This window comes from Heliconius melpomene, chromosome 9, assembly GCF_056956725.1.
Source record: "Heliconius melpomene rosina isolate 202511_hmr_F chromosome 9, ASM5695672v1, whole genome shotgun sequence".
Classification (NCBI taxonomy): Eukaryota; Metazoa; Arthropoda; class Insecta; order Lepidoptera; family Nymphalidae; genus Heliconius; species Heliconius melpomene.
The window spans coordinates 618,660-640,028 of record NC_140397.1 but is presented as its reverse complement, the minus strand read 5'-3'; the positions used below and the strand labels follow the sequence as shown (position 1 = coordinate 640,028).

Here is a 21,369-nt window from a genome sequence, read left to right as displayed (position 1 = left end):
ACCCGTACGCTCGTTTGCCTTATCTTTTTTCATATTCAAATACAAATTATTCTTTATTCAAATAGACTTTTACAAGCACTTTCGAATCGTCGAAGGAACACAAAGCTACCACCGGCTCAGAAGGCAGTTCTTCTGAATCGATAAAAATAACTATGTTTTTATACCTATATATAAATAGCAAGAAAATAAAAGAAAGTATTTAAAATAGTGCGTGTTTACAGCCACGTGCGTGGCGTCTGGTGCGTGCGCGTACTGCTCGGCGGCGGCGCTGTGCCAGGCGCTCGCCGTGCGCCTTGTGCGTGCGCTGCTGCCCCCCAGAGAGGTACATATATGAGGGAAGCTCTCAAAGCTGACCAAGGAGGTAGAGGCTCCCCTCCATCTCCTCTCTATTAGTAGTTAAAGAGTAACACGGTCGTGTTGGGGCTCTACCGCCCATTTTTTAATGTGAATCATACTATAGTGTCATTTACAGTTCTTGATGGCACATCTTCCATACGCTAGTACGGAAAATGTGCTTGAACATTTTGATGCGTAGTAATTATACTTTCATTTAATAAAAAGTAATGTTACAAAGCTTAGAACTTATATTACTTACATCTTTGGTTGCTTTAAATCTTTTGTTACCTCCTATACAAACTATGAAAACCCCATTTAATATAGACGCTCTTCCAGCCATCTCTACAAGATTGGTCGGACCCACAGACCAAATCGAAACCTTCCGAAGATGAAAGAAGCAAATCTGGGGGCACTCCAGCCAACTCAGCAGACGCCTTAATGCCGATAGCCCATCCTCTAGTAGACAAGGCCAGTGTCGGTGGCGTCCTTGTACATATGCCGCATGTGAGTTGATGTTTAATACTATCTCTTATACTTTAATATGTGATTTTACAACCTAAGATTTTCTTTTTCCAAAAAAAATAATTTCCTATAAATCCCTATAAAGAAATGTTCCGTTATTCCCTTATTATGACAGTCCCAGATTTGTACATTGCCACTATTATACTTCTAAGTTATACTTTGGGTAAGGGATGAGGGTAGGGGGTTAATTAATTGTGAAACTAAGAGCCCGACGTTTTTTATTTGATTACAACTGATTTAATCATGTAGAAAGACTTACAACATTTTCGAGTTTCTATAAATAATGTAAAGATTAAAAAATATATAGTTTTAAAATCATTTAGAATATTATAGATTAAACGCAAATTAAGAAGAAAAGCTCTTAGTTTTACAGTAAAAATATAGTAAACGTAGAAATTAGTCGCGTTTTATCATTCTACTTGTACAAAAAAACATTATTGGCATCGCTTTACCCATTCTGTGTGTTCAACATGATTTATTTATGAATATCTTTATTATATTAATTTTGTACTAAATTTTATTAAAAAAATATGTTTGTAGCTTATACGGCTGCATGTTTATTGTTCATCGCTCCTACATTCGATGAAATATAAATAAGAATATAAAAGAAAAAATAAATTAACCGTTGAAATATGTTTTTTTTTATTTGTATAATATATAATAAATGTGGATGTGGGAGTGATTTTTTAAGAACGCTGCTAATTTCTTTCTAAAATAATTGTGTGTTTTAGATTTTTGTAAATCTTCCAAGTTAGAGATACAGCTATCCTATCTTATACACTACACTTTGCAATTTCTTCTTGTTATTATTAATTATTTTATTTATTTATATGTATTTTTTATCTTTTCCCTTTCTAGAACATTCTTAAAGCTGTGTTTCTATCAATTGTTTGCTATAGACAAAATATTTTGAACAAATAATACTCTTTATCCAAATAAATGTTGTTGATGAATATTTTGTTTGTACAAGGATTATTTATTTTATCTTTGCGATCGATACCAACTGTAGTGATGGGTCACTCGCAAAGTCAGTTAGCAGAGAGTTTTAGGAAAAATACACCAAATCAGCTTGTCGAGAGTTTTAGGAAGATCTAGGGAAAGTTAGTACCGTAGGCGAAGTGGGAAAAATCTGAGGTGGTGGGAAAAATTTAGTACGATAGACAAGGATATTTCGGGGGGAGTGGATGATAAAGGGGAGAGAGATTGGCAACATTCTAGGGGAAATCTAAGGGAAGGGGATGCTGGAGACGAGGCCAGTATGTACATAATAGATGTATAGTTTGTTCATTTCATGCAACTGTCACTAATAAGCGACGTCGGCTCGGACGCCACCCTCACTAAATCGTCTGGCGACACGCAAGTACGTTAATATATTTATATTATTTGGCCTTTTATAACGTAAATTTAAGTTGTTTTCAAATATGGTTTTAAGTATTGTTGGGTTGAGTTTGTATGGTTTTTCGTTTGGTTTTTATTAACATGAATGTTGTGGCACTTGGTGTTGTCAAAATTTTCATGAGCACAGCTTCTTCATCCTTTTTCTTTTAATTTTGTCACTTATTTTTGTTCATTTTGTAAAATTTTTATATTTTTTCTTTAAGATTTTATATATTCTATGGATAACATTAGATTGTGGCTTCATTTTGATTATGACTACTGATTAAATTGAATATAAATTGAATTATTTTCTTATATAATCCTTTTCAGCCTTTAAAAAATACATATTAAATTCATTCATAATGAAGCCATTCGATAATAATGTACGTGAATGAATTTTTCCTTAATACTTAGTTTCTAGAAGGATTTTTGTCATAAAAATATAATTAAACTTAGATACTTTTATACTATAGATTAAAGCAGAAACTAATGCATTTCTTTATGTTTTTTAATTTAACTTAATTTTTTATGCAGTTAGGAACTAACTAATAATGGTATTTTTAAATATAAAATCATTAACTTATTATTACTTACATTGAATGTAATTTAAAGGTAATTAGAATATTATATATAATTAATAGACAATTTTATGGCTACAAACCTTATTCTAGAAATCCATGTACATTTATAAACTAGATTTATATTTCGCCACATTGATTTCACAAATCCCTTAACCCAGTACTGATTAATTGACAAAGTTCTATGTAATCTATACTAATATTAACAAGCTGAATAGTTTGTTGTTTGTTTGTTTGCTAGAATGCCCCAATCTCAGGAACTACTGGTTCTAATTGAAAAATACTTTGTGTATTGGTTAGGCTATTTGACTATTATATCACTTGTGGTCAGTTACACTGGCATTTATAATGTGTCAGTGTCACACACAACAAGTAGGAGCTAGTAATAATATGAAGCGTGTGCAAAGATAATGACGGCGACGGTGGAGACGATCACGGAGCAGCTGGACATGGCGGTGTCGCTGCCACCCGCGGAGCAGCCGGCCGTCGCCACCGCGCATTCAATCACGCTCACCGACACCGACGTCGCCACGGCCACCGCTAATGTGAGATACGTTCATTAACCTTATTTCATTTAGGGTGTCGTATTTTAGGAAAAAACCAAACCTTTATATCCTCATATATCTCGAGATGACGTGACGTGGAGGTATCAATCTGAAGTTAATATCAAATATTCAGGTCTATGAAGCTCAGGAAAGATCAAGCTTCTAAATCAACGCAATTAAAAATCAATAAAAGTATAGTAATCAAATACATTTGTAGTTAATTTCATACAAAATGAGTGCATATACCCTACGAGTGTAAACTCAAACAACATTCATACAATCCTGAAATTGATGCGGAACCTTCGATGGGCGAGTCCTACACGCATTTGACTAGTTTTTTTTATGTGAGACAACTTAACTGATATTTTTTCTAAAAAGATTTTTGTACACTTATGTGCATAATTAAAATAAAAAATCGCATTCAAAATAAATACGACAATCGTGTAAAGACAAAAATAAGAACTATACATTTTCTCATTTCCCTCGAGCAACAAACTAACATATTTTTTATCTTTTGGAGAACATAGCGTAAAAAATGTTTTTCTTTTTGTAAAGATTTTTACCTGCGTTGTCTTTAAAGTGTTATATAATTTATTAATTTTTATAAAAGGTGTCAACACCAAATCTTTTGGGGGAACACGAAGGGGAATCGGTAGAAGATGATATGGCTAACTTTTGGCCTACTTCAGCTGGTAAATTTCACTTTTGCATTGAAGAGTTGCCCCAGGAACTGCAGTATATACATCAATTATTGCAGGTAATATTGGTTTATTATTTTAAATTGTTATTTTTGCATAATATATTTTACTTAATAAATATTAATAACCAAGAAAATATATTAGAGCAGTCGTGATGTAGTAGCACAGCGCTTGCCTGTAAACGCGACGGCTGTGTGTTTCAATTTCTACTCGGGGAAACTAGGCGGCACGTGAAGAACGAAGTGTCTTAACACTAGATTCCCTCTGCTCTGGATAGTTATTTATAAATAACCTCTTAATTAATTATTTTTAATTAATTAATTTATTAATTCTTAATTAATGTAAAAATGGAACCTTTATTTTCAGGAATTAAAAAATACTAAACGTCCAGACGTCCTATACAACCTCCTCCAATGTTTACAAGTGCTAGTGCTGAACACTGACGCGTTGGCTGAACACAAGGGGTTTTTGATATGGTGTCAGGAGAATTTGCTTATTGAGAAGTAAGTTTTGTCAACACCCCACAGGGTTCCGTTATCCGAACGTCGATCAGCTGAACGATCGTTTATCCGAATCAACTGCCCGGTCAATTTGCACTTCTTATATAGTTACTAGCGGACGCGCGCAGCTTCGCTTACGTATTTAGGGGTGAATTCTAATAAACCATGAAACATGTGTTCAACGAAATATTTTTAAGAGTCTAAATTTCAAATTTTATAAAAATCGGTGGAGATTTAAAGATTTTTCCATACAAACTTTCAACCCCTTATTTGCCCCCTTAGGGGATGAATTCTAGAAAACCTTGAAACATATGTTCAATTAAATATTATTAAGAGTCTAAATATCAAATTTTATAAAAATTAGTGACGATTTAAAAAAAACCTATACAAACTTTCAACCCCTTATTTGCACCCTTAGGGGGAGAATTCTAGAAAACGATGAAACACGTGTTCAATTAAATACTTTTAAAAATCTAAATTTCAAATTTTATAAAAATCGGTGCCGATTTAATTTTTTTTCCATACAAACTTTGAACCCCTATTTCACCCCTTTAGGGTTAAAATTTTTCAAAATCCCTTCTTAGTGGATGTCCAGATTACGAAAGTAAACATCTGTCCAAATTTCACGTTTCTACCATGAGCGGTTACGGCTGTGCGTGCGTCTTACCTCAGTCAGTGAGGACAAGTCCTTTTATATATATAAAATACTAGCGGACGCGCGCTGCTTCGCTTGCTTATTTAGGGGGGAATTCTATTAAACCATGAAACATGTGTTCAATGATTTATTTTTAAGAGTCTAAGTTTCAAATTTTATAAAAATCGGTGGCGATTTAATGATTTTTCCATACTAACTTTCAACCCTTTATTTGCACTCTTAGGGAGTAAATTCTAAAATATTGTGAAACACGTATTCAATTAAATATTTTTAAGAGTCTGAATTTATAATTTTATAAAAATCGGTGCCGATTTAATTTTTTTCCATACAAAGTTTCAATCCCAATTTCACCCCTTTAGGGTTAAAATTTTTAAATCCCTTCTTAGTGGATGTCCAGATTATGAAAGTAAACATCTGTCCAAATTTCACGTTTCTACGCACAGCGGTTACGGCTGTGCGTGCGTCTTACCTCAGTCAGTGAGGACAAGTCCTTTTATATATATAGATTATATTACTATTATTTATATAATTTGGCTGATCTTTTATGGTTCTAAACGTTCTATATGTTGTCAAGAAAGTTTTCTTTAAATCTCGTTTATTTTTGTAATCTAGACATCCACTAAGAGATTTGGAAAAAAAATAACCTTAAAGGTATGAAATAGGGTTTAAAAGTTTGTATGGGAAAATTTTTAAATCGGCATCGATTTTTATAAAATTTGAAATAGAGACTTTAAAATATTATAATGAATACGTGTTTCATGGTTTTTTAGAATTCACCCCCTAAGGGTGAAAATAAGTGGGCGAAGCTGCGCGTGTCCACTAGTAGGGAATATAAATGAAACTGCTTCTCCGTATAACTCTATATTACCAATTGAAACATGATATCGATACTGGAATGCAAAACATGCTTATAAGTATGTAAGTGTATGTGCACACGGCTCAGAAGTAATTATGAGAATTATTATTTTTATAAACAATAATATTGTCTACAGTCTATGGGGTGTATGTGACGCTGCCCAATCACACATAAGCGCAGTAGCCGCTCCCGTACTCTTACATTGCGCAACACTAGCTGGAGGGGCGGATGTCCTTTGCACGTTACTACGAGATGCCTTCCAGCACCCAAACCCAGCACATCGCTTTACAGCTGTAGAACGAGTAGCTGTGCTCGTCAGATTTGTGGATCCAGCTCCTGTGAGAGCCAGTTTGGCCCTGCAAGCTGCTTTGGCTGCGGCGTTTTGCTATTTGATAGCAAGTATGGATGATGTCAGCGTGTACGTGGCGCAGCGTGCTACGTTGTATTTGGGGACGATACATGACGATGCTATTGAAGTATGTTGATATTTTTTATTTTATTTATAAACTAGTCTTTTTTTCAAGGCCGAAAGAATAAAAAAAGACCATAAAATTCAGAGCGAAAATTAGATAACAAATGTTAAAAACATTTTGTATTCAAAATAGCCTCTTATCGTTACGTTACAGCATAATTATACAAAATCTTTACATAAATGTGATTAATAAGTTATATAACATCTTAGATGGAACTTTATAGTATAAAATATGAAAATTTCATCCAAATCCAAAATGGAAAATGGAACAAACATCCATCCTCACAAACTTTTACATTTATAATTGATAGGATAGCAGAATTACTTTCATTCCCTCAGCTCCTCCTCCACTGCCTGGAGACGCAGTTCGACCTGGTGGTGGTGGATCGGCCCATGGTGCTGCAGTCGGTGTATCAGCTGCACAACACCCTGAGCGACCGCCGCATCCTCACTTGGCAGTTCTTCCTCAACCGCTTCGAGACGCTGTTCCTAGAGGCGCACGCGCACGCGCAGGTGGCGGACAAGACCGTGGACTATACACATTTGAGAGGTTTGTTGTGCTTATGATTTTTGTCATATTTTTGTCCATTGATAATGTTTGAAACTATTTGATTCACTTATTATAACTAATAACAATAATTTATAACAATGAATCAAATAATTTTAACTGATAAAAATCATAAAAAGTTAAGTGATTAATTAATTATAACTGATAACCATTATTTATAATAAATGAATCAAATAATTGGCAACGAAAGGGACAGTTACAGAACATTTGACTATATGCACGACGATTATGTATACGATACTTGCCTAAAAATATTTATATTGACATAGTTATTTCTAATTCTCTTTATTTGTAAAAGAGGAATCTTCCATTCTGAATTTTTTGAGACATTATGTATTGAGTGGTGGAACTCAACGGAGAAATAAATATATGTTTAATATCATCGTTCTCACTAGTAAAGATCGAACCTATAACCGTCGCGCCAAAATAGCTTCTAATATAAGTATCTGGCAGCTATTCCTCTCCTGTTCATTTAGCATACATTATAATTTTTTTTATTTTTCAGATGTAGCGGGTAGTGCTCGTGTTGCTGCCTTAGCACGCCTCACGGCGCACTCAGGAACTGGTACTGCCAGGTCTCTGGCTGCCTCCTTTGGAGCTAAATGGCCGTACAAACGCACTGTATCGGCACCCGCCGCAGTGCCCGCTCAGGCTATGAACGTGCATTGTCATGCTGGTTAGTAATGTGGCATAAAATTCCTTCCTATAAAATTGTTTAAAAATTATTATATCAAATTATGTATTTATTATACTATTCTTTAATGATTCCATTCATTCATACATAAAATAATTTTATATCTCTTATCTATAGCAACAACGGTAGATCGTGAAAAAGTGTATCCTCGGCAGTACTCGGCACCATTACTCAAAAGGAAGACATCACGTTTTGGACTTGGCCTCGCTACACCTAGGACTAACAATACTCATGGTAATTTTATATCAATTACTTTGGAAGCTTATTAAAGTCAAATATTTATAATTATATTCATGAAAAATTATATAAAAGTATATATATTTAGAACTTAAAAAAAGTAAGACGTAGGGAAACTCAAACCTGAACCTCATTTATCGTCCAAGCGCTCTGCACTAGGCTATACGTTCTAATTAAGCTACATTGTTTGCTACGAATGATAATTTATTATTTTATAAACATATTAAAATATACATAATATATTATATGTATTTACTCATTCCAGATGGCATGCATAGTTTATCGGGAAGATCAGATGAAACACTAACAACAGTGTTACCCAAAGCAGTAGACGTGGAGGAGGCTGATAAAGAAACTAATAACTTATTAGTATTTTTATTGATGCAGTTTCTTTCCAGGTATTTTTAACAATTGTATTTTTTTATACCTCAGTATCTTTATAATAATATACTGAGAGTAAATGATGAGTTTGTTTGGTTAAACGCACTAATATCAAGAAATATATCAATGAAAACTATGAATCGAAAAAATATTTTTGCATAAGTAAAGCAGAGAGAAATTAGAGATAAATAGCTCATTTATACTTCCTCATTTCTTCTAATTGAGATAATAAAATAAATGTACCCATTGCAATTGACGAGTAGTAATCGCCCTGAAGTTAGCTGTAGTTGGCTGAGCATATTAATTATTAGAATTTATCTTTCCTTTGATTATGTCCACGGCCATGACTCGTTTACCGTACTGTACTTACCTCTAAACGTCGTTTCAGAGCGGATCAAGCACATCCAACCGAAGATAAAACGACAAGTAAAACACAAGACTTGGTGCTACGTCACTTATTCTTACTCCTCGGTTATAATACTGTAGAGAAATATTTTACTATCTCACCACATACTTTACGGTTAGTGACATAATATATTTTTTCAGGTTCACACGCTATCTCGCTGATACAAGAGTGGGTAGAGATATCCTGGTGTTGAGACATCCCATTCTCCGCTCCACGCTTGAATTTATAATATTGGATCTTGAGTGGAGGAACAAAGGATAACCATCACTTTTAGATTCATATGCTTTTCAGCTATTCTGTATTTATGTAGATTACCTCTTTTAAATTATTTCTGGTTCATTCACGTAATATCTATAAAACTTGGCTTAAGTATGTTAAGACTCTCTATATACATATATAAAATTATATATAAAAATAATGTAAATTGTTATCAGTATTATACTCGGGGAACGAATTATTTTAAATTTCTTCCCTCTTGGGGCTTGTTGAGCACTCCATGCGCACCTTCTCGAAATTTCGCAATGCAATAAATGAATATATTATTGCTTTTTTTTAATTTTAAATATCTTTTACAGACTATCATCAATTTTTAACGCATTCATGGCGAACTTGCCGCAAGTGTTGGATCAAAATCACGTGATGGGGGCCACCATGGTTGAGCCCACTTTGATGTTATTACAGGTTAATAGTTAGTTAGTTTTATACAGTAAAATGATAATGTAATTATTTGAAACTGTTTCACTAGAAATTTCTCAGAATGTTAATATTAATTAAAAATACTAGTATAGTATAACGCACTTTATAAGTGAAAGTGACTAAATATTATTTGTGAAAAATTACTATATTACTTTATAAACTACTTTATATGGTTACTTTTGAATCGATTTTAAAGAGGAGATTATCAATGCGACGTACGTTCGTTTTTGTATATTGCTTACGCGATTATTCAGCCAATTATGAACTAATTCAGGATTATTTTTCTATTTACAGCACTGCATCCGCCCAGCACAAACACAAACACACACTCAAACTCAACCAGCTAACACAGAACACACGACCCACTCGCTGTCAGCATTACAGCCACATGTGCGCCGCCATTGGCTCATGTCTCTATTAGTTATCCTCTATAAATATAATTATACGGAATGTGAGGCAACTGGTGCATTAATACGATCCGTGCTGGCGTCGGTGCAAGCGCAGCACCATAGCTGCAAGCGGATACCGCCCGTGCTGCTGTTGCAGCAACAGCAGCAGCAGCAGTATAGTCAGCAGCAGCAGCAACGTGGGCGTGGTTAGTTGTGTTGTTTATATTTTTTATTTGTATGGAGATTGATTAATTTGAGTGATTGTATTTAAAAAGAATGAAGATTAGTGATTGTTTTATTTATTATTTCTGTTTTTGTGGCTTAATTTGTTAGAATATATATTTTTTTTTTAGATTCTTTTTCTAATTACGTCGAAATATAATTAAAACACACACGAAGTACTTGAAATATTTGAGATAGAGTTTATTTTATATTTACAAAGCTACCTGATATAATAATATTGACGTATATTATAGATAATCGTGAAAACCCAATAACGGTTGAGGAACAGACAGCTAAGTCTCCAGCACACTGGCCCGACCCGCCGGAACCCGCTAAGTAAGTAATCAAAATTACATCTCAAGAGTATAGTGTCCTACTTTACTCGTTGGTTGTAGGATTAAATCCTTTTTTTATGCATTTTAAATTTACCACTCCTGATATTTCAAAATAACTAGAAAAATTGCTAATTATCCATTATCTAGTCACTCTGACCGAGAATATTTACATACATACATAGCTTCACGCCTTATCCCTAGCGGGGTAGTCAGAGAGAACGGAGCGCCAAACGCTAAGGTTCGCTCTCTACATACCTCTTTCGCCTCGTCCACTATCATCAACCTCTTCATACGTGCCCTCCGGGGGATCCTCATGCATTTTACGTGACCCTCCTCCAGTATCTTTGATATACTGTGTTTTCCAAAATCAAGAAGCGACGAGGTCTCCTCGTACCTCCCTTACCACTATTTTTTTAATATTACCGAGAATATTAAAGGATATAAATGTATGGAACTACCGCACATAGCAGGGTAGGCAGAGAGACCCTGAGATCCTAGTGTTATGAAATTTTGTTTCCCATTAAAACACTTCCATTTCCCTCTTTCCACCGAATCCTCGAGGCGATTCTTCTTCGATCTTGGTCATTATTTTTTATCTATAAAAGTTTTACAATTAATAAAAAAAAAAATGATATGACTGTATAACTTCCATAGATATCAGCAATGGAGCCTAGAGCAAGAATCATCTGAAAGTGAATTGATCGCCATACCTGAAACCAGCGACAAATCTGATACCACCGTGCATGGGAGTACTGCGCCGGTAAACTTTATTCATTCGTTTGCCGGCGGATTTGTTACTTGACGCTTTCTCATAGGAGAGTATGCGGGGAGATATTTTTATGTCAAGACACTATTTTTACCTTTGCTCCCTATTTCAAAATATTTTATATTGAGTATGTCTACTCAACGCGTTTTGTTTCACCAAAAGAAAAAAATAGCTTTATTTCGCATGTAGCAGAATGGTGGGCAGAATGAAATCTATACTCTGTTCTTTAAGTACTGCCCAATTTTGAACTTAACGCCACATTATGTATTACCAGCGGAGAAATGAGAATAATTCACTCTACCTATGCGAAATCGAATACATAAGCATAGTTATACAGTCAGATATTGTTTCACTGAGCCAAGATGACTTGACTATAAGTAAAAAATAAAAAAAAAGATAATATTATGTATATTAATTTCAGGGTTCCTTCGACGAGCCATCCCACTACGAGGACCCGCCCATCACCTGCTACCAGTCCACGGTCGTGTCTCCATACCCACAAATGAACAAAATTGTAAGTTTGCAAGTTTAATAACGGTAAAACCTTTATAGTTTTCTTAGCTTCACTCTGCATCTTGAAGGTACCAGGGTAGGCAGAGAGAGCCTAGTGCTAAGACATTCCGCTGTATTCTGGAGGCATTATGTGTTGAGTGGCGGAACTAAATGCCGCCACGTGCTCCTTACAATGTATTGAAATAAATGAGTACGCAGTCTGATGGAGGTTAATCGTGGTAACTGTCAGGAGGTCAGTTGACACTAGACTTGCGCCGGCCCCGATAATGCCTCGTTTTTTTAGCTTCACGTATCCCACTGTATCAGGGTAGGCAGAGGGAACCAGTAAACCTAGTGTTAAGACCTAGACTAGACCTAGTGTTAAGACACTGCTCTCAATATAATATATAATAGACACTTCCGTACCCCACTTTCCGCCTAATTTTGGAGGCATTGCATGTTGAATGGCAAATTCAACGCCGCGCTTTGCCTCTTTACCAACTGTGCCACTTACCATTCCAAAATGTGGTAAAAAAATTAATATGAATTTGAATCTAAGTCTTATATTTTATTAAATTACTTTTAAATTTTAAGTAAATGTTCTTTTATATAATAGCAGACCGCGGTCGGTTCTCGTTCAGCGCATCAGTTGTCCACAAGCTCTTCTGTGTCTATAGGCAGTGATTCTTCTAATCTGTATGTATATTAGTTTTTTTAAAGAATTTTAAACATAACTCTTTATTTCACACCAAGGTTACAAAGTATACGATTAACAAGAACTTAAATAACGTAAAAGCGGTCTTCCCATTGAAAGTGATCTATATTTATAGATTATTTATTTATTTATTTAATACTTTATGACACCAACATGTGTAGTCAAGTAATAAACACAAAAAGAAAAGCATAATTTCGATGTAAAGACGCTGCACGATAATCTAAACTACGATCGACGATACGTGGCCGCGGAAGTTAAGTTAATATTTTAATCAAAAATAAGAAAAATTCAGGGCGACCACAGCTCGTCGACCGTACTGTAGACTAGTTTAATTAAAAAAAACTTATTGGTTAGCCTTAAATGAAGTGTGATATTAGACTGATTTTATTTATAAAGCAAAAGAATTAAATTTTTTGAAGTTTATTTCTATGATATTTTTATAAAAATATTTTTTTATTTACAAAAAGTCATTTTTTTATTTATAAAAAAATAGTTGTCTTATTTATTTATTATCTGTTTAGGAAATCAACCCCCATGAGTGGTCAGTCAGTGGAGATCTGGCCTGACCAGCTCCACCAGCAGAATTCGCCACGCACTAAAATACTTGGAAAACAAAAGAGGATTGTGGGTATGATATTTATTTATACATCTGTAATTTTTTTAGCCTCACTCTGTATCCAGCATATAACAGGGTAGGGAGAGGGAACCTAGTGTTGAGACACTCTATACATCACGAACGGCCCAATTTTCGAGATTTTGCGAGTTAAGAGACGGAGGAGTTTAATATCCGTTTTTTGTCTTTTTACCAGAGAGAACAAATGAAAATAAGTTATACCCCCGAGTGAGAATCGAACTCACAACCATCGCGGTTACATTTAGACACTATGTTTGAGCTTGTATATTAATATCTTTAATTTTAATTTGAGTTTAGTGGGCAGCAGCACGTCCCCGGACACGGCGGCGTCGGCGTCGTCCAACGGCACGCACCATGCGCTGTTGCGCAGTCCGGGTAACTGTACTTTTTACTTTTAAAGTGAATTTAACTTACGAAAATAACGTAACCTTTTAAACATTTTTAAAGTATTATTCCACATTTAGGAATAACTATAATGTAACCTACCTAACCTAAATTACGAAAAATATGTAAAAACGTTATGTCTTTGTGAAATTTAAACTTGTATATAAACTCATACTTCATACATTTGCTTATTCCCTACAGTCACTCATTCATGCAAACATTGACTAGTATAGTGCGCTCGATGAGTCGTGGTCACTCTGAGGTAGCTGTACATTAAGAAATTATTATAATATGAGAAAATATTTGACTTTTATGGTTTTTATTATTTTCTTCTCAACACATGTACAATTCGGAAAACCTAATTTTATGGCGGCCACGACATATCGGCCTCACTCTAGACATTCCTATCGAATTACATATTTTTTTATGGTTTTAACATATTTTTGTTGATAGTAAATTAGTTATGTGACTTCAGAGGGTGTCCAGACTAATATCTGTCCGATATTGGTTTGTGGGCATACGGGTACGCGACCCCGGATCTTCGAGCCGCCACTCTTATATCCTCATCCAGTCCGTAAGAATGGTGTCCCCCCCCTCTCCTCCTTCCTTAGCTCCCTCCTTCCTTTTCCTATCCTACCCTTCTATTTTCCTCTCCCTTCGGTTTTCCCCACAAAGGGGTTTGGAGGTCAGACGGCAGTCGCTCCACGAAAACCACAAACAGCCACAATATGGAACGAACCAACAACAGACTGGGTACGGCTAGGGCGTCGCCGCGAAACGACGCGCAGGCACATCGCCCTACACCTGCGACAAGTGGGCGAGGGCTACCGTGTCAAGTACGGGCACGGTTAAAGACGCAAGTACCCAGAAGGAAACTCCGCTTTGCAACGTGGAATATTGGCTCTCTAACCGGACGATGCAGGGAACTCGCAGATGTACTCATGAGACGTCGGGTCCAGTGTGCTTTCCTCCAGGAAACTCGCTGGAAGGGCAATAAGTCCCGTAACATCGGACAGGGTTACCGGCTTATATACACTGGGTCACCTTCGGGTAGAAACGGTGTAGCGGTAGTGCTATCTGAAGAGCTACAGAATGGGCTCCTTGAAGTTGACCGTCGCTCCGACCGCTTGATGCGAGTGAGGGTACTGATTGAGGGCGTTATCACAAACTTAATCAGTGCCTATGCTCCCCAGGCGGGATGTAGCGCGGCCGAAAAGGAGACATTCTGGGAGCAGTATGAAGGGGTGCTACTTGCTGTGCCGTCTACCGAAGTGGTCTTAGTTGGGGGGGACTTGAACGGGCACGTCGGTAAGGCTGCTGAGCCGTATGAACGTGTTCACGGGGGTTTTGGGCACGGTCTTCGCAATACAGAGGGAGAAAACATTCTGAGAACCTGTATTGCGTCTGATCTGGCCGTCGTGAATACGTTCTTCCAAAAGAATTCTCAGCACCTTATCACGTATAAGAGCGGGTCCCACTCAACTCAAATAGACTACTTATTGACCAGACGGTGTCATATGGGCAGGGTAACTAACTGTAAGGTCATTCCAGGCGAAAGCCTAACGGCCCAACATCGTCTTCTTGTCATGGACTTTAACGTCACTCCGAAGAAGAAAGTAGCCGAGAAACGTAGGCCTCGGATCAAGTGGTGGTTGCTGAATGGACCGATGCAGACCGACTTCCTAGTAGAGGTGAAAAGTCACGATATTTCGACGAACACCGAGACTGCACAGGATGCTTGGGATCGGGCTCAGTCGGCAATCATTGCGGCGGGCAGGCGAGTTCTTGGCCTTTCTAGGGGAGGACGTGTCATCGACAGGGAGACATGGTGGTGGAATGACGAGGTGCAGGAGGTGACTCGTGAAAAGAAGGCTGCTTTTAACAAGTGGCAGGAATCCAACTCTCCTGAAGACAGACTGGAGTACACAGTAGCTAAACGTGCCTGTAAAAGAGCTGTAGCCAGAAAGTCGCCCGCAGTGAAAGTTTGTCACCATTGTATGATAAACTTGAAACTGTGGAGGGGCAGAAGCTCATTTACAAACTGGCACGTTCCCGGGATAAAGTGACGCAAGATATCGCAAAATGTCTTTGCGTCAAAGATTCCCAGGGCACGCTGCTCTGTAGTCATGCCTCTGTGAAGGAGAGGTGGAGGAGCTACTTCCAGGAGTTGCTGAATACTCAGCACCCATGCAGTCTTCATCACGACCCACCGCCTAACCTCGGACTTATTGCCCCAATAACCCTTGACGAAACACGTAATTGCCTTCGACGCATGAAGAACGGAAAAGCGGTGGGACCTGACGACATTCCGATCGAAGCGTGGAAATCGTTGGGCTCTCTTGGTGTGCTCATGCTTACTGACCTTTTTAACCATATCTTGAACACTGGTAAGATGCCGCATCAGTGGCGGCTTAGCTTCATTACCCCTATTTACAAAGGAAGGGGCAGTGTTCAAGATTGTGGTAGTTATAGGGGCATTAAGCTTATGAGTCATACCATGAAGCTCTTCGAGCGCATGATCGACCTCAGGCTCCGCCGAGAGTGTACTATCTCTGAGTCTCAATATGGATTTCAGCCAGGATTGGGCACCATGGACGCCATTTTCGCCCTCAGAACTTTGATGGAGGCATACAGGGAAAAAAGGAGAGCTCTGCATGTGGTCTTTTTAGATCTGCAGAAGGCCTTTGACTGTGTGCCTCGTCAGTGTATCTGGTGGGCATTGCGATCCAAAGGGATCCCTGAGGCCTATATTGAGATTATCAGAGATATGTACCATGATTCCGCTTCTATGGTTAGGACTGCTGTTGGCGACACTAGACCCTTCCCGATTACGGTGGGGGTTCACCAGGGCTCGGCTCTTAGTCCGTTCTTATTCAATGTAGTGCTCGATACTGTCTCGGCTCACATCCAGGACCAGCCTCCATGGCTGATGATGTATGCCGACGACATAGCACTCATTGCCGAGAACCGACTGACGCTGGAGCGTAAAGTGAACCTCTGGAAGGGTACGCTTGAGAACGGCGGTCTTAAACTAAATGTGTCGAAGACAGAGTACATGGCCTGCGGCCGGGACTCGAGCACCGTCCTTATAGGTCCTGAGCCAGCCGTTAAGTCGGAGAAGTTCAGGTACCTTGGATCCGTTATGCACGGGTCTGGAGGCATCGATCACGATGTCCATGGCCGGATAAGCGCTGCCTGGGCCAAATGGCGGGAGGTCACTGGTGTGGTCTGCGACCGCAGAATACCGCCCAAGCTCAAGGGGCTGATATACAAGAGCATCGTCCGACCGGTTCTTTTATACGGCAGCGAATGTTGGCCAGCACTATCTCGGCACACTCAGGAGCTTCACGTCACGGAAATGAAGATGCTGAGGTGGATGTGCGGCGTAACGCGGTCTGACCGCATACGCAACACATTCATTCGAGGTAGTCTTGGGGTCCGTGACGTAGCAGATAAGCTCCAAGAGAGTCGCTTGAGATGGTTTGGCCACGTTACGCGCCGGCCTAAGAACTATGTCGGACGCAAGTGCCTTGCTATACCAGTCCCTGGGGTGCGACCTCCCGGACGCCCAAGGAAGCGCTGGTTGGATGTCGTGATGCAGGACATGAGAGCCAATGGTCTAACCACCGAGGATGCAAAAGATCGTGCAAAGTGGAGTAGGTTGTGTAGGAAGGCAGACCCTGGCAATAGCCGGGATTAATGCCAGGAGGAAGAAGAAGAGGAGAGTAAATTAGTTATGTAAAGTCTGTTCTTTACTGTAAGTATTACAGGCTCTAGACACTCATTACACTACCAATTCGATACCCACTACAGCAGCGGAAATCTCCACCAAAATAGAGACGCCGCAGGATCGCTCGCACATGCCACTACGGAGCCTCGGAAGGCCCGCCTATTACAAATCACCATTGCTTTTAGGGTGCCCTAGAGATCCTTCAGGGGGATTCCACAACCTCCGTGATTTTGCCACTGGTGGTCTAGGGTAAAGGGAGTAGGAGATGCGCGTGCTGCCTTCTCCTACCCTCTGGTCTCCGACGGCGAACCTGGTCTGGTCTCTACATTCGCGCTGGACTTGCGCACCCGCTCCGCGGCCTCCTTCAATGCCATATTAGAAACTACCAACTTCTCCTACTAATGCTGTAATTATTTATTACTACAGCGAAAGTTATTACTGATAATGATATGTCAGGTTTTGAGTACGAGGTTTTGTGTACTTGTCTGTTACTATAATTTAATAGTCGGTCGACAAGTTATTTATTAAATAGTACCATATGAACGGTTTTTTCCCCGCAGGTGTAGCCTACGCGTCTCCAGAGTCGCCATTATCTAAAATGGAGGTAGCATGGAACACGCCCATCCCCCACCCCATGCAGCACCAACACTACCCCCATGGTACATTTCATATACCAACACCGGCGCCGGAAAGGTAAGAGAAGATATTTTTTGAAATATCACTAAAGGTCGTTTATGAACCCTCTCGACTTCGCCTGCTTCAATTTATATTTTAGTTAAGTTAAGTTAAATGTATATTGGTTTAGTAATTTTCGAGTGAAAGTGGAACAAACATCCATCCTCACAAACTTTTAATATTCATTAATTAATATAACAAGCAATTGGTAATTTAAGAATTGAGTACATTTTGTACATAATTTTAGTTTACACTATATGTCCCTTAATAACTAGATAATCTTGCACAACTTCATATTATACAACAGACTAACAACTTTATATTATATATAGATTATTATATTATTATTTGCGGGCGCTAAATTATAATTTTTCCCCTTATATGACTATCATACTTTGCTTTACTTTGACTATTTACATTGACACAAATATATTTTTCAGAAATAATATTTTCCATAGAGTACCTATACCAAAAGGTATGCAGAAAACTGTTGCAGTAAATGTTTAATTTTTTATTGAAATCTGAAAATTATTTTTCATCGTCAATTTTGAAATATTTAATTTTTGTAAAAGTCATACTCGCACATGGAATGTATCGGTGTTTAATAGTCATTTTTTATAAGCAGTTTATATGTGCTGAGAGTATAATGAAACGATTAAAGCCCAAATACAATATACATGTCTGAAATTTCTATGAATATTATTGAGAAATTCTTCTCCAAATAATACTGTTTAGAAGCTACTACATAATGTGTAGTATTTATTTTATATATGATATTATTTTATTTTAACAATCTACTTTCAGACTTCTACCTATAGGACCGAAGCCCAACAAAGAACAATATCCAGTATTCAATGCGTTAGTTGATAGAGTGAGAGAGGCTCTCAATATTCCTGGTAGGCACAAAAATTTATATTTTTTAAATTTTCTTTTAAGTACAGACAGTTAAAATATTTTAAACAGATGAACTGAGTTTCTGATATGTTAAGATATCTCAGTTATAAAGTTACAACTTATATTATTTAAAAAGGTTTAACGTCCAATATATGAATATTCAACAAAAAAGTTCAATATTCATACAATAAATTAAACTTCTACATTCAATACAAAAACGTTTAAAGTACCAAAAAAAAATAAACAAAAGCAATAGAAATGAACAGAATAGAAGACATGTTTTCAGATGACTCCACCGAACGCACCGACTCTAGTGAACTAGAAGGACCACCGAGACCCCGAAGATTAGCTCAGCGACCACCGCCTAGCCCGACTAACCCTGCTATCCCCACAAACCCCGTGAACCCCATGAACCCCGTCAATCTTGTAAACCCCGTAAACCCCACGAACCCGGCTAATATAGTTCATTCGGCACATTCTATTGATGGATATGATACTGGTGATAAGGAGAGGTAATATGATTTTTGTGTGATCAATAATGGTTAAGGATTTAGGGCTATAATTAAAAATAATTGCTAGAAAAACATTGTAGATATTTTGTAAGGAGAAATTATATTTTAAATCGCTATAATAATATATTTCCAGGTCTCCCAGAAAACTCGCCCGTCAAGTAGCTCAGCTGGGGTCGCCACCACACATACCACCGCCACCACCAGCGCCGCCACAGCCGCGACCAGCGAGACCACTGTCTACTGGTAATTTATGTAGCAGCTAATATCTTTGATTTTCAGTTTTTGTACCTTTTAAATAAAATTCTTAAAGCGGAATAATTTATTATTCTTACTGCCTGTATGGTTAACTATTATAACCATTTATGATGTTAATTCGAAAAGAAATCAAAATAAAAATATAATATTTGTATTCAGTCGATAAATCCGATTAAATTTTACATTAAGACATAATAACATTAAGTATATCAGTAAGATATTGTGTATCTTACTGATATACTTAATGTTATTGTATATAAGTGGAAGTATTTATTTTCCAGAATGTGGTCATGCGTGGTGGGGTGGGACCCGTCGAGCTGCTCGTCGCGCTGCGCACGCGCAGCCCTCCCCGCATCGCCCAGATGCTACTTTACGATATCGGTGTACGTTTTGGTCGGAACTAATATACTCTTAGTTTGTATTAACGCAATGCTGATAAGAAATGTTCATTTATTTATTATTTTATTTGTTTATTTACACTTTATTGTTCACAATTACTCATTAGGACAAAAAGAAGAGTATGAAAAACGACGAAAATAAAACAATTGACACACAAAAGGTCTTATCGCTAATCAGCGATCTCTATAACACAACCTATGGGTTAGTAAATTTGTGACAAAATAGAGTGGGCGGTGTAAATAAACTTACATATCATACATCATCTAAATCCTAATACATAAACATAATACATATATATTTGAAAAATACATAGTTCATTATTCTGTTAAGTAATATTTTAAGGATTAAAAGTGGAATTAAAAACATTACTTGAACGTTATTAGAATATTTAAAATTGCATTAAATAATAATTTAAAAATTTGTGTTGTAGAATTTTAGAAGAATTGCTGGTTTTGTAAGGTGGTATGTTTCCGACATTGCGATGTATGAAAAATACCTGAAAAAAATAATATTGTATGATGTGTAGGCGGCGAGTGCGGCGGCCTCGAGGAGCAGTACAGCGACGAGGAGGTGGGCCTCAGCGTGATCGTGCTGGCCACGTACGTGCGCCGAGCGCCCGCGCCCGCCGCCGCACTGCTGCCCGCGCTGCTCACGGCCGTGGCGCGCCTCGTGCAGCTGCGTGCCGAACCGGCACCGCCCGCGCCCGCGCCGCCCGCCAGCGCGCTGCGCGTTGCGCATCAGTTCCTGCGCTGCGTGCTACACCAGCTGGCGCCTAACAATGTATTCTTGCAGATATTTCTGCAAAGGACGCCCGGTAAGACAGTTTTTTTCTTTTTTGCCAATTTAGCCGCCGTGGGCCGCTTGTACAAATATGCACTGAGCCAGCAACACCAGAGCCGGCTCCGTTAGCTAGTGCACTGTGCGTAACACATCAGTTCCTCATAAGTTTTAACTTTACGTTACATTCCTAGCGGGATAGTCGGTAAGAACAGAGCCGACCAGTCCCTATTAAGTCCAATTTTTTGTCACGTTTATGAACTTTTTTTATGTACCTAGGACTACATACTATTTTAATTCTCTACTTATACAATAAATGTTGTTGATTATTTATTATTTATATTATAGAGAAGCAGCGTCAGATGTTTTTCAAGAGTATAGCGCAGGCGTTTGTGGATTTCAATGAGTTATATCCGTGTGGACCGCTGCAGTTATTGGTTGAACATCTCAACTCTAAGAAGACCTTGCCAATTGATGTAATATTTTAAATTTTTTGAAAAGTTTTCAAATATTCCAGTATTTTATTTTTATATTAAATTTTGCAATTTCACGTATTTATTAAGGTTTTAAATTATTGGAAGTTATTGGCTTGTTTATGAATATTTAAAAAAAAGGTATTTTAATTTACTAAATGACAAAAAGAAATGTAATTAAGTAAGTTTTTAATAT

General features: G+C 37.7%; 1 protein-coding gene across 6 annotated transcripts in view; it reads left to right on the top strand.

The window, feature by feature from the left end:
* unc79 (UNC-79 domain-containing protein) overlaps positions 1-21,369 on the top strand; it is a 36,874-nt gene that overhangs the window by 11,272 nt on the left and 4,233 nt on the right. For 4 of the 6 annotated variants that reach the window (XM_085189804.1, XM_085189802.1, XM_085189803.1 and 1 more), the window contains 27 exons: positions 222-322; positions 673-840; positions 2,138-2,218; positions 3,221-3,358; positions 3,969-4,115; positions 4,423-4,559; positions 6,204-6,543; positions 6,879-7,089; positions 7,613-7,783; positions 7,919-8,035; positions 8,304-8,436; positions 8,808-8,939; positions 9,401-9,506; positions 9,816-10,116; positions 10,387-10,468; positions 11,122-11,227; positions 11,655-11,747; positions 12,342-12,421; positions 12,962-13,068; positions 13,372-13,449; positions 17,749-17,881; positions 18,668-18,759; positions 19,032-19,269; positions 19,403-19,512; positions 19,806-19,907; positions 20,450-20,737; positions 21,049-21,176. In XM_085189804.1, the coding sequence (XP_085045930.1) occupies positions 222-322; positions 673-840; positions 2,138-2,218; positions 3,221-3,358; positions 3,969-4,115; positions 4,423-4,559; positions 6,204-6,543; positions 6,879-7,089; positions 7,613-7,783; positions 7,919-8,035; positions 8,304-8,436; positions 8,808-8,939; positions 9,401-9,506; positions 9,816-10,116; positions 10,387-10,468; positions 11,122-11,227; positions 11,655-11,747; positions 12,342-12,421; positions 12,962-13,068; positions 13,372-13,449; positions 17,749-17,881; positions 18,668-18,759; positions 19,032-19,269; positions 19,403-19,512; positions 19,806-19,907; positions 20,450-20,737; positions 21,049-21,176 (3,920 nt within the window). The remainder of the gene's footprint in view (positions 1-221; positions 323-672; positions 841-2,137; positions 2,219-3,220; positions 3,359-3,968; positions 4,116-4,422; positions 4,560-6,203; positions 6,544-6,878; positions 7,090-7,612; positions 7,784-7,918; positions 8,036-8,303; positions 8,437-8,807; positions 8,940-9,400; positions 9,507-9,815; positions 10,117-10,386; positions 10,469-11,121; positions 11,228-11,654; positions 11,748-12,341; positions 12,422-12,961; positions 13,069-13,371; positions 13,450-17,748; positions 17,882-18,667; positions 18,760-19,031; positions 19,270-19,402; positions 19,513-19,805; positions 19,908-20,449; positions 20,738-21,048; positions 21,177-21,369) is intronic. The other 2 variants (XM_085189805.1, XM_085189806.1) reach the window with 2 other exon arrangements.